Genomic DNA, 14632 nt, shown 5'->3' with positions numbered 1-14632 from the left:
GATCTTCCTTTTACTTTCTTTCTTAGGATTTCTTTGTAAAATTCTTATTAGATTCTTTAGGTCACTCATTTCTTTACTTATCTTGATCAATACAAGTTTATTTTAATTTAGTGGTATTTATAAATTTATATATAATTATTTTTCTTATTATGTTAATTAATTACAATATTTTTACTTTTTAATTCTTCATTCTACAGTATTTTCATACATATTATTTTTACAGAAATGTTGATTATATTAACGCTAAAGGATCTTTTGTAGATGAACATACTATAACTGCTGTGGGAGATAAGATAAATGTAATGTATTTTAATTAAATGCTATTATTAAACTTAACTATTATTTAATGTCAAAAAATTAATCTCTTAATCATAAAGAATTTTTAAAAATTAATGACAAGAACAAATTATTTTCTTACTTATTGCCATGGCTTAAAACTAAGCTTAAAAACTTACATTTAATTTAATACAAAGTTTGAATTAATGATATTCTAAACATATAGAGAAATTTATAATCAAGAAATTATTTTATATATTATCAATTTTTTTTAAAATTTAATAAACAAATTGTTCTTAAACAAAACTCATTACATATTAAATAAAATGAATAACATTTGAACGGCTCAATTACTTTAGGTGAGTTTAGTGGCCACTCACTATTATTAAATTTGAGTATTCAATCAATGTAAGTAATTTATTTAGTATAATTGCTTGATGATGTATTTGAGTGAGTAAAGTTGAAGACTGAGCTACTTATGTTGCTACTGACTCTCAAGTTTATTGTCTGACTAAGAAACTCGTTCTTGTGTGCAAGAGTAACAAAGTGAGTAGATGATGTCTACATATCCTCTTTTACTTTAGCGTTTACATAATCAAGATGTTTTATATTCCATAATAGTGGATATTGTTTATGACTAAAAAATTAATAACATCAGTACAGTTCCATTTTCTTGACATTTTATGTCTTCAGAAATCAGCACCTAATAGCACAGAAAAAGAATCAGTGTTGCTGATAGTTGTAACTAACATTAACTGATTTAAGTATTTCTTCTAATGAGTAAATATGCTATTTCATTTACATTTACAGTAGAGCGTCGATTTTCCGAATCAATTGGGGACTGGGGTTGTCCGGATAACTGATTTACGTACGAAAAAATAGTTTAACGCAGTGTTTTTCAACCTGTGGGTCGCAATCCCTCTGGGGATTGCGAAGCCTTACATGGGGTCGCGGGTAAAAGAAAAAGACAAGTGTTTGTAGGTCCTACACTACATTAAAAAAAACTACAATTTCAGCGAGAAGGCTGTACCTGTTTATCATGCAGTACAGTTGGTGTTTTGATTGACATTTAGGTCGGAATGATGGGTGTCGCCCGGTAGGGGCATGGGGGGTACAGCCCACCCTAGAAAATGATAGCCGAAAAAGTGTCGAGGTGACCTGGAAAAAGAAGTGATAAGTAAAAAAAAAAAACAAAAGAGGTCAACAGCACTGTGAACCCATTGTTATTATAAGAAGGAAGTAACATACTATACGTGTTGTAAGTTATTGACGATTCTTCTTAAATTTCCATTTTAGTCAACAATAATTTCTCTCAACAGAAAGAAAATTAAATACATAATTTTTAAATCACTGATATAGTTTTAATATGGCCCTAGGGGGTCTCCAGAATTTTTTAACTTGTAAAGGGATCACGTATTCAAAAAGGTTGAAAAACAGTGGTTTAACATATCCAATGTCGAAATTTTTCTCCGTTGCGTGTCGCTTTGCGTGAACTTTCGTCAATGTTAAGCCTAACAAAGACTATTGTATCGNACTATGGCTTGGGAATCACAGATTTGCATAACGTTACGGCTGGTGATGGCTAATTGGTCGGCCGGGAATCACGCCACATTACATTTTCATAGTGCTACGGTTCAGTAAGAACGGTTGGTCATCGAGTCCGATGTTGACGCTATAAAAAGGTGACAGTTCGACACACCGGATATACGTCACTCTTGTCTAAGTTCAACTTGGGAATTTTTTTGTTCAATAATAAATGTGAATTCTTCTTCCAGGAAAAAATAAGACATTCCCTGAAAATAAGACCTAGCGCATTTTTCAGAGCAAAAATTAATATAAGACACTGTCTTATTTTCGGGGAAACACGGTATATTCATTGTACGTTACAGTCCACTCATTATCTAACTGACTGAACAAAATTTTAGCTAATTTCAGCATCTTCATTACAATCCTTTGGAAATGCTGACTACTTAGGCTAGTTACATATGTAAAATAAATAAAGTAATAAAATTTTACATTAAATATTGTAATTTTTTCCATAGAAAAAGTTAACTGCCCATAACTTTGTTATAGCAGTTGGAGGAAGACCAAATTATCCAGACATTAAAGGTGCTAAAGAATATGGAATTACAAGTGATGATATATTCTTATTAAAAAAACCTCCTGGTAAAACGTAAGCTTAATTTTAATATTTAAATAAATAAATATATGATTTTTAGCAATGTCTTAACTTACCACTTATAAAAGTTATTAATCTTAAGAAATATATGTGACACTACTGTATATAACTGTTGTGGTAGAATTATGAAATAGATATCATTTTCTTGTATTATCTATTTTTTCTTTTATTTTATTTATAAATTCTTTCCATCATTGAGCCAAGTGAAGTACTAGATGTTGAGGGATGAAGCATGACATTTGAAATCAAACCATTCATGACAATTTTTGAGGTCCTGATTTCTAGAGTGGCAGATTGACATCTTTGCTGAATAGGCCCTCATTCCATCTATTGTTTATTAACTGTCAATTTTTTACAATGGAACAAATCCCAAATAAATTCTGTATCCATTTCATTATAAGAAAATGAACAATCAAAATCTTTGATTTAAATATTAAAAAAAAATTTTTTTAATTACATATTTCACATATGAGTATAGTTAATGATGATGCAGTAAGTCTTGGTACTTAAAATTAATAATAGGAGAAAATGATTGTTATAATTAAGGCATTATAAATACAGATAAATAACAAAAAATAAAGGAGCTGCCATTGTTTTGTTTATGTTAAAAAAATACCCTCTTTTTTTTACATTTATTAATATTCTTTTTATGAAGTTAACAGTGATAGTTCTTTATATTCTTCAAAACTTAACTTTTGAAGAATATAAAGGACATTTATTTTTTTATTAAAAATGTATTTTTTATAATTCTATTTCTCTCTCTTGTGCTCTTTTTTCTTTGTTTTAATATCTTCATATTTGTATACACATATGTAGATATGTTGTTTTATTTATCTATAAAAGACTAATATTATTTGAATATGTTTTTAACAAAGAAATAAAACAATATTGAATGGATTGATACTGAAATAGTTTTTGAAAAACATTAGTAGTATTTACAATAAATTTATTAATATTTTGTCTATAGTCAAAGAAGAAAAATGGACATTTAATTAATACAGAAATAAAAAAAAATTATATATATATATGTATTTGGATATACAGCAATACTATTTTTTGAAAAGATTTAATTAAAAAATTTGAAAATTATTCTAAAAAGTTTAAAGGAAAAAGCTGTTCTTAATTAAAAACTAAGTGATGTAGGAACTATAGTGATGCTGAATTGATTAAAACTTGAAGATTTTAATGAAAGATAAATTTTAGTTCTTTATTTTTGTCATATTTAAGTGCTCTTGATTAATTTATCATCATACATACCTCTTCTTCAAATTGAATAATATACAGAGTGTATCAGAATGACGTTTTAAAAATTTGGGGGATTGTAGAGGATGAAATTTTGAACATTTTGATATAAGGAACCTATAGCCGGAAATGTGATATAAAGTTTCTATAGCACTTTGCACGTTCTATGCAGTTGGTGTGCTGAATGAAACATCAGAATACAGTATTTATGACAGGCTTTATTGACAAAACAGTAGAGTACTGTACATAGAATCAGTGGCTGCACTACTTTAGAGTAAATGTGTCAATGTGACAACCACCAACTTTGTTACATAATGTGCAACGACAAACCATGTTTTGTCTGACTCTCTAAGATGCCACACTCCCCTCTGAAAGATGACAAGCACTAAGTACACAACGTCCTGTATACAGGCTCAGTTAGACCACTGCAGTTGTGTGTTTACAGTCTTTCATCAGCAGCAATAACATGATGTCAATGGACAGAAGGGTAGCTTCCAAAGNGGTGATGGTGGTTTATGTGGATTGGACAATGGTTCAATACTGTAATCCAAAACAGATAAAACTACTTATGTAGAGGGATTCGACGATAACGGTCCTATGTGCAGCTCATTGGTTATTATCTGCCTCTTTTTTGGCATCTAGTTTTAATTGCTTCCAGCAACCTATAAAATAGATCATAAGATATACTTTTCTAATACACTTTTCTCAAATTAAATATGCTGTTTTAATATTTGTATATTCATATAATCTGTTAATCTAATAAATAGAAGTAGGGATTAGCAGGATATGAAATCTTGATTCAGAATAGAGTTCTACAATTTGGACATGTAATTGTAAAATTTAAATCTTTTCCCAATTGAAATTATAATTAAACTGCAGCTTTTTTTCCCTTACTCTTTCACTTAAATATAGATTTCACAAAGTAATTTTCATTGTAATAAATTTAATTTAGGTAAATATTAATCATAACTTTCTACATTATTTTTATTATAATTTTGAATTATTATTCTACTTTGATATTATTAATGTTAAAAATATTAACTAACATTTTTTAGTTAATATTTTTAACACTAATGTTAAAAATATTAACTAAAAAAATAATCTTTAATGAATATTTTACATTCATACTTGCCTTTCAATTGTACTATTGTACGAGCTGCTCTACAGGGAAATGTTAAGGAGAATTCGTTTAGAATCTTCCACGTGGTTTTTTTTTCTAGAGTACAGTTATCATATCCCTTCTCTTCGACTACAGGATAATTTTTAATAATTTTCACCAGGATTAGTGTTACCACCCATATGGTTTTCATCTGGACAGTCCGGGAATTAATTCACTGTCTGGGTGAACTATTAATTTTGCCCGGGAATTTCGTATAAATTGTAAAATTACGATGAAACAAAGTTCTTGCAAATATTTTTACAAATTTACACTATTTTAACAACAAAAGAACTCACACTCTCTGAAACTCATCTGCAATTCTGCCATGTTAGTCTGTTTACACTGACGTGTGGCATGCAACCTGTCAACCTTTTTTTTTTCGCATGTACTATCGTACATGTCTCCAATATCCAATAGAGCTAAGTCATCTCTACCTGTTCTTTCTTAATTTAGGATTACTTATGTTACTCCTATGCAAGTCCCTAGTCCCTAACTGTAACTGATTTAGAACCAGCATGCACGTTATTCTTCGCATTGTAAAACGACATTGCGCATGCGTCAGGAACTTCTGTTCGAAGAAACCTGATCTGCCGTCTGGGTTAATGATTTTGAAAAGGCCAGGATGTTCTTTTCTTCACTAGCCAGGATGTTCTTTTCTTCTTCTGAAAAATTCCTACATGTTTGACACAGTTGCCATGTTTCTGATGTCACATGAATAATCTGATTGGCTGAACGACTCCTAAAAGGGGAGTAATGGCAAAGAAAGTAAGAGCCAATATTTTGACCAGATTCGTTTAGATCGTGTTCGGAAATAGACAATCATCGTGTTTGCAACATATTTTAAATCACAGTTCAGCCAGCTGACATCTATAGGTCGTTGGGTTGTGAAATGTCATTTAACATAAACGCTGTCTCTGCAATTGGCTGTGTATGGCTACAATATCAAACACAACAAAACAACACTGTTCACATTATCACACCACATGTACAGTACATGGATGATATCAAACTGTATGCATCCACACAGAATCAGCATCATCTCTTACAAGCTACTAACACACACTCAAATGATATACAAATGGAGTTTGGTCTAGACCTGTGTTTTTCAACCTGTGGGTCATGACCCCCAGGGGGGTCGCAAAGCCATACACAGGGGGTTGAGGGTAAAAGAAAAAGACAAGTGTTTGTAGGTCCTACACTACAATAAAAAAAATTACACTACAATTTCAGTGAGAAGGATGTGCCTGTTTATTTTACAATACAATTGTTTTTTTATCGATATTTAAATCTCTACAGAAAGAAAATTAAATACGTACAGTAGTTTTTAAAATCACTGACATAGTTTTAATATGGCCATGGGGGGTCGCCAGAATTTTTTAACTTGTAAAGGGGTCACGTATTCAAGAAGGTTGAAAACACTGGTCTAGACAAATGCAAAACACTCCAATTGAAAAAGGAGACTTTGTACTCAAAAGTGGAGATATTATTGAGTCCATGGAAGAGGGCGAGTTTTACAAATATTTTGGATTCCAAACTTACAGAACATGCACAGATAAAAGAAAGGTTAACACTTGAATACCAGAACAGATTAAATGCAATACTAAAACACATTTAAATACAAAACATACTATTAAAGCAATTTATTTATTATGTGATAATTTTAGTTCTTGCAGAAGTTTCAACTTTTTAAACCTGAATACCTCTATCCTATGTTGTTCTGCTTCTAGCCTTTTCCTTTCTGTATCTTGTTTCATTTTCTCTGTTTTTATGCCATCCTCTATTAGCTGGATTTGGGATTTTTCTAGAGTTAATGCTATAAATATAGTATGAATAATTATGTTTTAGAAAGTAATTATTAATATTTAGTATCATTTTATCTGAATATTATTTACCATTGTCTTTTGGATGGTGGTGGATCATCTGCCACTTCCATATTTTCCATGGCATCACTTATCACTACAGGTGAAAATAATCCTGAATTAGAGTATTCATTTATAGATGTAAGTAATTCAGTATTTTATTTTCATATGTAATGATAAGTGGTGATGGTGGTTTATGTGGATTGGACAATGGTTCAATACTGTAATCCAAAACAGATAAAACTACTTATGTAGAGGGATTCGACGATAACGGTCCTATGTGCAGCTCATTGGTTATTATCTGCCTCTTTTTTGGCATCTAGTTTTAATTGCTTCCAGCAACCTATAAAATAGATCATAAGATATACTTTTCTAATACACTTTTCTCAAATTAAATATGCTGTTTTAATATTTGTATATTCATATAATCTGTTAATCTAATAAATAGAAGTAGGGATTAGCAGGATATGAAATCTTGATTCAGAATAGAGTTCTACAATTTGGACATGTAATTGTAAAATTTAAATCTTTTCCCAATTGAAATTATAATTAAACTGCAGCTTTTTTTCCCTTACTCTTTCACTTAAATATAGATTTCACAAAGTAATTTTCATTGTAATAAATTTAATTTAGGTAAATATTAATCATAACTTTCTACATTATTTTTATTATAATTTTGAATTATTATTCTACTTTGATATTATTAATGTTAAAAATATTAACTAACATTTTTTAGTTAATATTTTTAACACTAATGTTAAAAATATTAACTAAAAAAATAATCTTCAATGAATGTTTTACATTCATACTTGCCTTTCAATTGTACTATTGTACGAGCTGCTCTACAGGGAAATGTTAAGGAGAATTCGTTTAGAATCTTCCACGTGGTTTTTTTTTCTAGAGTACAGTTATCATATCCCTTCTCTTCGACTACAGGATAATTTTTAATAATTTTCACCAGGATTAGTGTTACCACCCATATGATTTTCATCTGGACAGTCCGGGAATTAATTCACTGTCTGGGTGAACTATTAATTTTGCCCGGGAATTTCGTATAAATTGTGAAATTACGATGAAACAAAGTTCTTGCAAATATTTTTACAAATTTACACTATTTTAACAACAAAAGAACTCACACTCTCTGAAACTCATCTGCAATTCTGCCATGTTAGTCTGTTTACACTGACGTGTGGCATGCAACCTGTCAACCTTTTTTTTTTCGCATGTACTATCGTACATGTCTCCAATATCCAATAGAGCTAAGTCATCTCTACCTGTTCTTTCTTAATTTAGGATTACTTATGTTACTCCTATGCAAGTCCCTAGTCCCTAACTGTAACTGATTTAGAACCAGCATGCACGTTATTCTTCGCATTGTAAAACGACATTGCGCATGCGTCAGGAACTTCTGTTCGAAGAAACCTGATCTGCCGTCTGGGTTAATGATTTTGAAAAGGCCAGGATGTTCTTTTCTTCACTAGCCAGGATGTTCTTTTCTTCTTCTGAAAAATTCCTACATGTTTGACACAGTTGCCATGTTTCTGATGTCACATGAATAATCTGATTGGCTGAACGACTCCTAAAAGGGGAGTAATGGCAAAGAAAGTAAGAGCCAATATTTTGACCAGATTCGTTTAGATCGTGTTCGGAAATAGACAATCATCGTGTTTGCAACATATTTTAAATCACAGTTCAGCCAGCTGACATCTATAGGTCGTTGGGTTGTGAAATGTCATTTAACATAAACGCTGTCTCTGCAATTGGCTGTGTATGGCTACAATATCAAACACAACAAAACAACACTGTTCACATTATCACACCACATGTACAGTACATGGATGATATCAAACTGTATGCATCCACACAGAATCAGCATCATCTCTTACAAGCTACTAACACACACTCAAATGATATACAAATGGAGTTTGGTCTAGACCTGTGTTTTTCAACCTGTGGGTCATGACCCCCAGGGGGGTCGCAAAGCCATACACAGGGGGTTGAGGGTAAAAGAAAAAGACAAGTGTTTGTAGGTCCTACACTACAATAAAAAAAATTACACTACAATTTCAGTGAGAAGGCTGTGCCTGTTTATTTTACAATACAATTGTTTTTTTATCGATATTTAAATCTCTACAGAAAGAAAATTAAATACGTACAGTAGTTTTTAAAATCACTGACATAGTTTTAATATGGCCATGGGGGGTCGCCAGAATTTTTTAACTTGTAAAGGGGTCACGTATTCAAGAAGGTTGAAAACACTGGTCTAGACAAATGCAAAACACTCCAATTGAAAAAGGAGACTTTGTACTCAAAAGTGGAGATATTATTGAGTCCATGGAAGAGGGCGAGTTTTACAAATATTTTGGATTCCAAACTTACAGAACATGCACAGATAAAAGAAAGGTTAACACTTGAATACCAGAACAGATTAAATGCAATACTAAAACACATTTAAATACAAAACATACTATTAAAGCTACTAATGTGTATGTTGTCCCTGTACTCACTTATTCTTTTGAAGTTATACACTGGACAGATCTTGTGTAACTCCAAAGGAAAACATGAACACTTACTAAGCATAAACAATATCACCCAAAGTCATCCACACCTAGACTGACACTTCCATTGGTAAAGCCATTGGCCATTCTACACCATGTGATCTTTAGCCCACTGCATTCTTGCCAATTTGTGTTGTTTTTTTTTTCCATCATGGCAGAAATTTTATACATGGAACTGCTGAACTTATTTGATAAACAATGCTTTTTGATATTTTAAATTCTCTTTCAAACAAAATTTGATGAACTGATTTATCCTGTTGTGATGCAAGGCATACAATTTAATTATCATCCCTTTGAGATGTGATTTTAGGTTTTCCTGATTGACGTTTATAAAGTATTCGTGATGATTTTCCCAAAATTTTATAAATTCCAGGAGTTCTGTTCATTAAAACAGCAATTTCCTTGATACAACAGCCTTTTGCTTTTCATTTTCATATTCTTGCAATTCCTTCCATACTAAACTCTCTTCCATGTGGCATTTTGAAAAGTTTTGATTCAATATTAAATTATTACTTAACAACGAAGTTAAAGTGTTACTTGACATTATTTATAATTATTTTCATAATTTTAAGTTTCTTATGCTTGAAATTTTACAATTCTGTTTTATTATCTATACTTTTGGGACAGCCAAATATATATTTTTGTTGTAAAAATAATTAACATAATGATCTTTAATTTCAAAATTATCAAAAAATCAGAGTAAAGTAATTTAAATCTACAAATGAAATCATTCTCATTTCTCTTAAATTCCTAACAATTATGAAAAAGTACTAAAATGTTGATTATCTATACTTTTCAGACACACTGTATTTTTTGATATCAACAGAAGACAAATTATGTTCTTATCCAGCAGTAAGAATTTGCTATAGATTGAAAAATATCTCGCAAACATATCGAATATATATTGAAGAGCATTTTAAATAACTATTAATAATAGAGATAACAAATGCAGAAATATAGAAAGATCTTGCAATAAACTATTATTTTAAACAGTGAACAGTTTTAGTGACTTAACCTTTTCACAAGTAGGTTTGGTTTTTGCTGTGTGAAGCCTGGTGGCATTTTATCATGTTGCTAGGCACTACCAAGGTTAACAAGTATGAGTATTACCAAAAATAGCAGATATGAAAAGTTCTCATTTGTCTCAGTAAAAGGATTAAATTTTGATGCAGATTGTTTGTTAGTTCTATTTTCCTAGGAGGTTTCGATAATTATTATTTTAGAATTTTAAGAGGTGTGGACTTAGAAAATTTTTAATAATTTTACTTAATTATGAGGAACTGAACTATATGTGAGATTGGGGACTCGGGATTGAAATGTTTTATTATATTTTGCCTGAAAGATTGTCAGAATCTTATTAATGTCAGGAACCTGACACCAGTTATTGATAGAATAAATATTTTATATTGCATTCTAACTCACAATAGTGATTGAATTATTTCAAATTAGTCTGATTTTTTATCTGAGTGGCGAATGAATCTAGGAGAGAGTTTTGAACTGACATTGGAGTTAGGCCATCAAAATACAGTACAATAATAAAATATAGTTTTTGTATTTAAATAAATAAATTGTATTTATACAATATATCTACATGAACAAATATAAAGAGAATATAAAATAAAATTTCCATTCAACAATCTACTTGAGTGAGACAATTTAATATTCAATTTCTTTATGTATCTTGAGAGAGAGAAAGATTACAGTGTTACAGTCAAATATAATACCTCATTTTATAATTTTTTTTTCTATATCCACCANTGTCCATCTCCAACATGTAAGCTATCTCTGTGCCAAATTTTATTAAAACCTGTTCAGTGGTTTAGACATGAAAAGGTGACAGACAGACAGAATTACCATCAAATTTATAATATTAGTGTGGATTAATATGAATTTCTGCTATAAGGGGTATGTGGGTTTGAGCTGTTTCTTAAAGTGGTACACAGGAAAAACTAATTGAGAACCACTGCTCTATATATATCTACATGAACAAATATAATGAAAATATAAAATAAACAAAATTTCCATTCAACAATCTATTCAAGTGAGACAATCTAATATTAAATTCCTTTAAATCTATCTTAAGAGAGAGAGAGCTTACAGTATTAGTGAAATATAATACCTGATTTTATAATTTTTTTCTATTTTCTTCTATATCCACCAGGTCTGGCAATGATATTTTGCATTTGGCAGGAAACTCCTCCTAAACAAAAAGGAGGAAACAAGAACAAAAAGTACATATACTTAAGCATATACTGTATTTATTTTTTATTGCAGTATTTTAATTTGTGTTTTTAAACATATACAAATTGCAACACTCTGTACCATTATTATTTAAATAAGCACTTAATTATACCAAGATGTGGCATTAGAATGTGCAGGATTTCTTACTGGCTTAAATTTCGATACAACACTGCTTGTGAGATCTATTTTCTTAAGAGGTTTTGATCAGGTAAGACTTGTTCTCTTTTCTGAATTATTTTTTATTTTTTTATCATCTTTAAAATTATTTCAATAATTCATTTTTAATATTAAATAAAAATTTTCTGTTTAAAGAAGTTTTTTAATTAATTCTTAATTAGGAAATGGCACAACTTGTTGCTGATAATATGAAATCTAAAGGAACACACATTTTTCAATATTATAACATAAAAAAAATTAACAAGCTTGAAAATTCAAAATTAGAAGTTTTGTGGCAAGATAAAGATGGAAAAGAAGGAAAAGATACATTTGATACAGTTCTTTTTGCAACTGGTAGACAAATTTAAATATTTACTCATAAAAACAAAAATAAAAAGACATTTTACATTTTATGATTACTTTTATATTTTTATAGGACGAAAAGCACAGACTGATAATCTGAATCTTGAAAAAATAGGAGTAAAAGTAGACAAGGAAAGCAGAAAGATTATAGGAGAAAATGAGCAATCATCAATTCATAACATTTATGCTATTGGTGATTGCTTGAAAGTAACATATTTTAATCCTATGTAAAAATTGTAGTATAACTGTTAGAGTAGACACCTTATGTCTAAAATATATCTTGAGATGATTAAACTTGGATAAAAAATTTAAAATTATTAGAAGTTCAAATGATAACCTAGCCTCAGTTAACTGGTCTTATCTGTGGTTATGATATTAGAAATTCATGAAATTTAGTTTAAAGTTTGCTATTCAATGAGAATTTATAGAAAAATTATTATTATTATTATTTGCAAAATTGATATTTTTAAGATGTCACCAGTCACAGTAACATGCCCACAGTGCCAATATATTGTTTATGACTACTACAACAAACTTTAGGACACTTTTCAAACAAATTTACAGACCTGAAACAAGCTCATTTTACTGCTGAATTCATCAAAAGCATGTGCAATTAATAATAATTTTATTTAAATCTTGCATTTTAGTCAATTTAGTAGAAAAGCAGCCATTATAAAAATATTAAATTGTTCAATTTTCCATTTCATATAAATTTGCCTCCTAGAAATTAGCATTATCTATCTATAAAATTGTTTAACAAATTATTTAATGCATTTAATACAAAAAACTAATAATAGACTACATATTTAACATTGATAAACTTCTGTACAAACAGTAACAGTTTTACTATATTATATCTTATAACATGGCCATTTAGCTTAAACTTAACTATTGTTTTTGAATGGTTACAAAATGATGACAATTTGCAGATATGAGGAACTTGATTTGAACTCAGTAAGACAATTTATCATGAATAGTACAGATTAAAGCATCATTCCACATCTGTCATACATGCTGGTTGATACCATTTTGGATTGGCTCTCTTTAATGAGAATAATTGTGAGTGGTCATACAGTCTTAATGTGCTGATGCTTCATATTGATTAATTAATCAAATGTTATGTAAGAAATTTACACTTCCATTCTTGAAGAATTTAATTCAACATTTGCTGATCCTAGAGACCTGCTGATTTGTTTGATAATGTCTAATATAACAATAAATCCAATTTGTTTCGATATTTTTAATTTCAGCTATTATTATATAATATATATTTAAAATAATAAAATTTGTATGTTTCTGTAATATCTTATCTCACAGTTTGAATATTAACTTAGGATAAACCTGAGTTAACTCCTGTTGCAATTAAAGCTGGAAGATTACTTGCTCAAAGATTATTTAGTAATTCAACCATTCAAATGGATTATAATAATGTAAATATATTATTATTTACTTTATAAAATCACTTTTCAACTTTTGCTCTTTTAGAAAATACAAAATATTATTTATTTTTTACTAAGATATTAATTAAACTTTTGTTAGGTGCCAACAACTGTTTTTACACCTTTAGAATATGGTTGTGTTGGTTTTTCAGAAGAAACAGCTGTTAAATTACATAAAGAGAAGAAAATTGAAATATATCATGCTTTTTACAAACCATTGGAAAGCGTAGTGACAGGAGAGGAAACATCTCATTGTTATATTAAAGTAAGTATTTTAGACTGACTGATGTAATCATTTACCTAAGAGAAGTAACTGTTAAGTACTTCTCTTAGGTAACAAAAACACTTAAAAATTAGCTTTTAAATTAATTTGGAACAATAAAATATAGAGCTTATAATTGTTAATGCTTACAAGCATATATAATTTGAACTAAAATTTTTAAATATAAATTTTTCTTGAATTTTAACAGAAATTCGTCTCCTTTGAAATTGTTTACAAATATTGTAATAATTGTTATGGTTTTAACAAATACTTGATAAGATTTTATGTCATCATCTGACAAATGAATTCACACAGATAATTTTTGAAACCTTAATTTTTCTCCTAAATCTATACTAATCTATAAAGTGAGAATGTTTGTTTGCTAGAGGTAATCTCTGAATCTACTGAACCAATTTTTTAAATTCTTTCACTACTGGAAAGCTTATTCTTTTCAGATGAACATAAGCTATACAGGCATACCTCGACTTATGTCGTTTTGAGTTACGTCGTTCCCGATTATACATCGTTTGTCAAAAAAGTATATGGAAAAATAAAAATCAAGTTTAAGTCATTTTATTCGACTTTACNGGATGGTGGTGGATCATCTGCCACTTCCATATTTTCCATGGCATCACTTATCACTACAGGTGTAAATAATCCTGAATTAGAGTATTCATTTATAGATGTAAGTAATTCAGTATTTTATTTTCATATGTAATGATAAGTGGTGATGGTGGTTTATGTGGATTGGACAATGGTTCAATACTGTAATCCAAAACAGATAAAACTACTTATGTAGAGGGATTCGACGATAACGGTCCTATGTGCAGCTCATTGGTTATTATCTGCCTCTTTTTTGGCATCTAGTTTTAATTGCTTCCAGCAACCTATAAAATAG

General features: G+C 29.6%; 1 protein-coding gene across 1 annotated transcript; it reads left to right on the top strand.

Moving 5' to 3' along the window:
• Positions 1 to 223: 223 nt before the first annotated feature.
• LOC111616365 (thioredoxin reductase 2, mitochondrial-like) lies at positions 224 to 13842 on the top strand (the record flags this gene model as incomplete). Its single annotated transcript, XM_023357778.1, has 8 exons — positions 224 to 299; positions 2319 to 2449; positions 6584 to 6603; positions 11631 to 11722; positions 11853 to 12024; positions 12107 to 12240; positions 13368 to 13463; positions 13573 to 13842. Coding segments are annotated over 8 exons (904 nt in total), but the record flags the coding sequence as incomplete, so codon positions are not given.
• Positions 13843 to 14632: the final 790 nt, after the last annotated feature.

The sequence above is a fragment of the Centruroides sculpturatus genome, unplaced genomic scaffold (assembly GCF_000671375.1).
Source record: "Centruroides sculpturatus isolate CEXI.00-Female unplaced genomic scaffold, Cexi_2.0 scaffold2997, whole genome shotgun sequence".
NCBI lineage: Eukaryota > Metazoa > Arthropoda > Arachnida > Scorpiones > Buthidae > Centruroides > Centruroides sculpturatus.
Note: the sequence above shows the minus strand (reverse complement) of the source record. Positions and strands in the feature narration are given on the sequence as shown.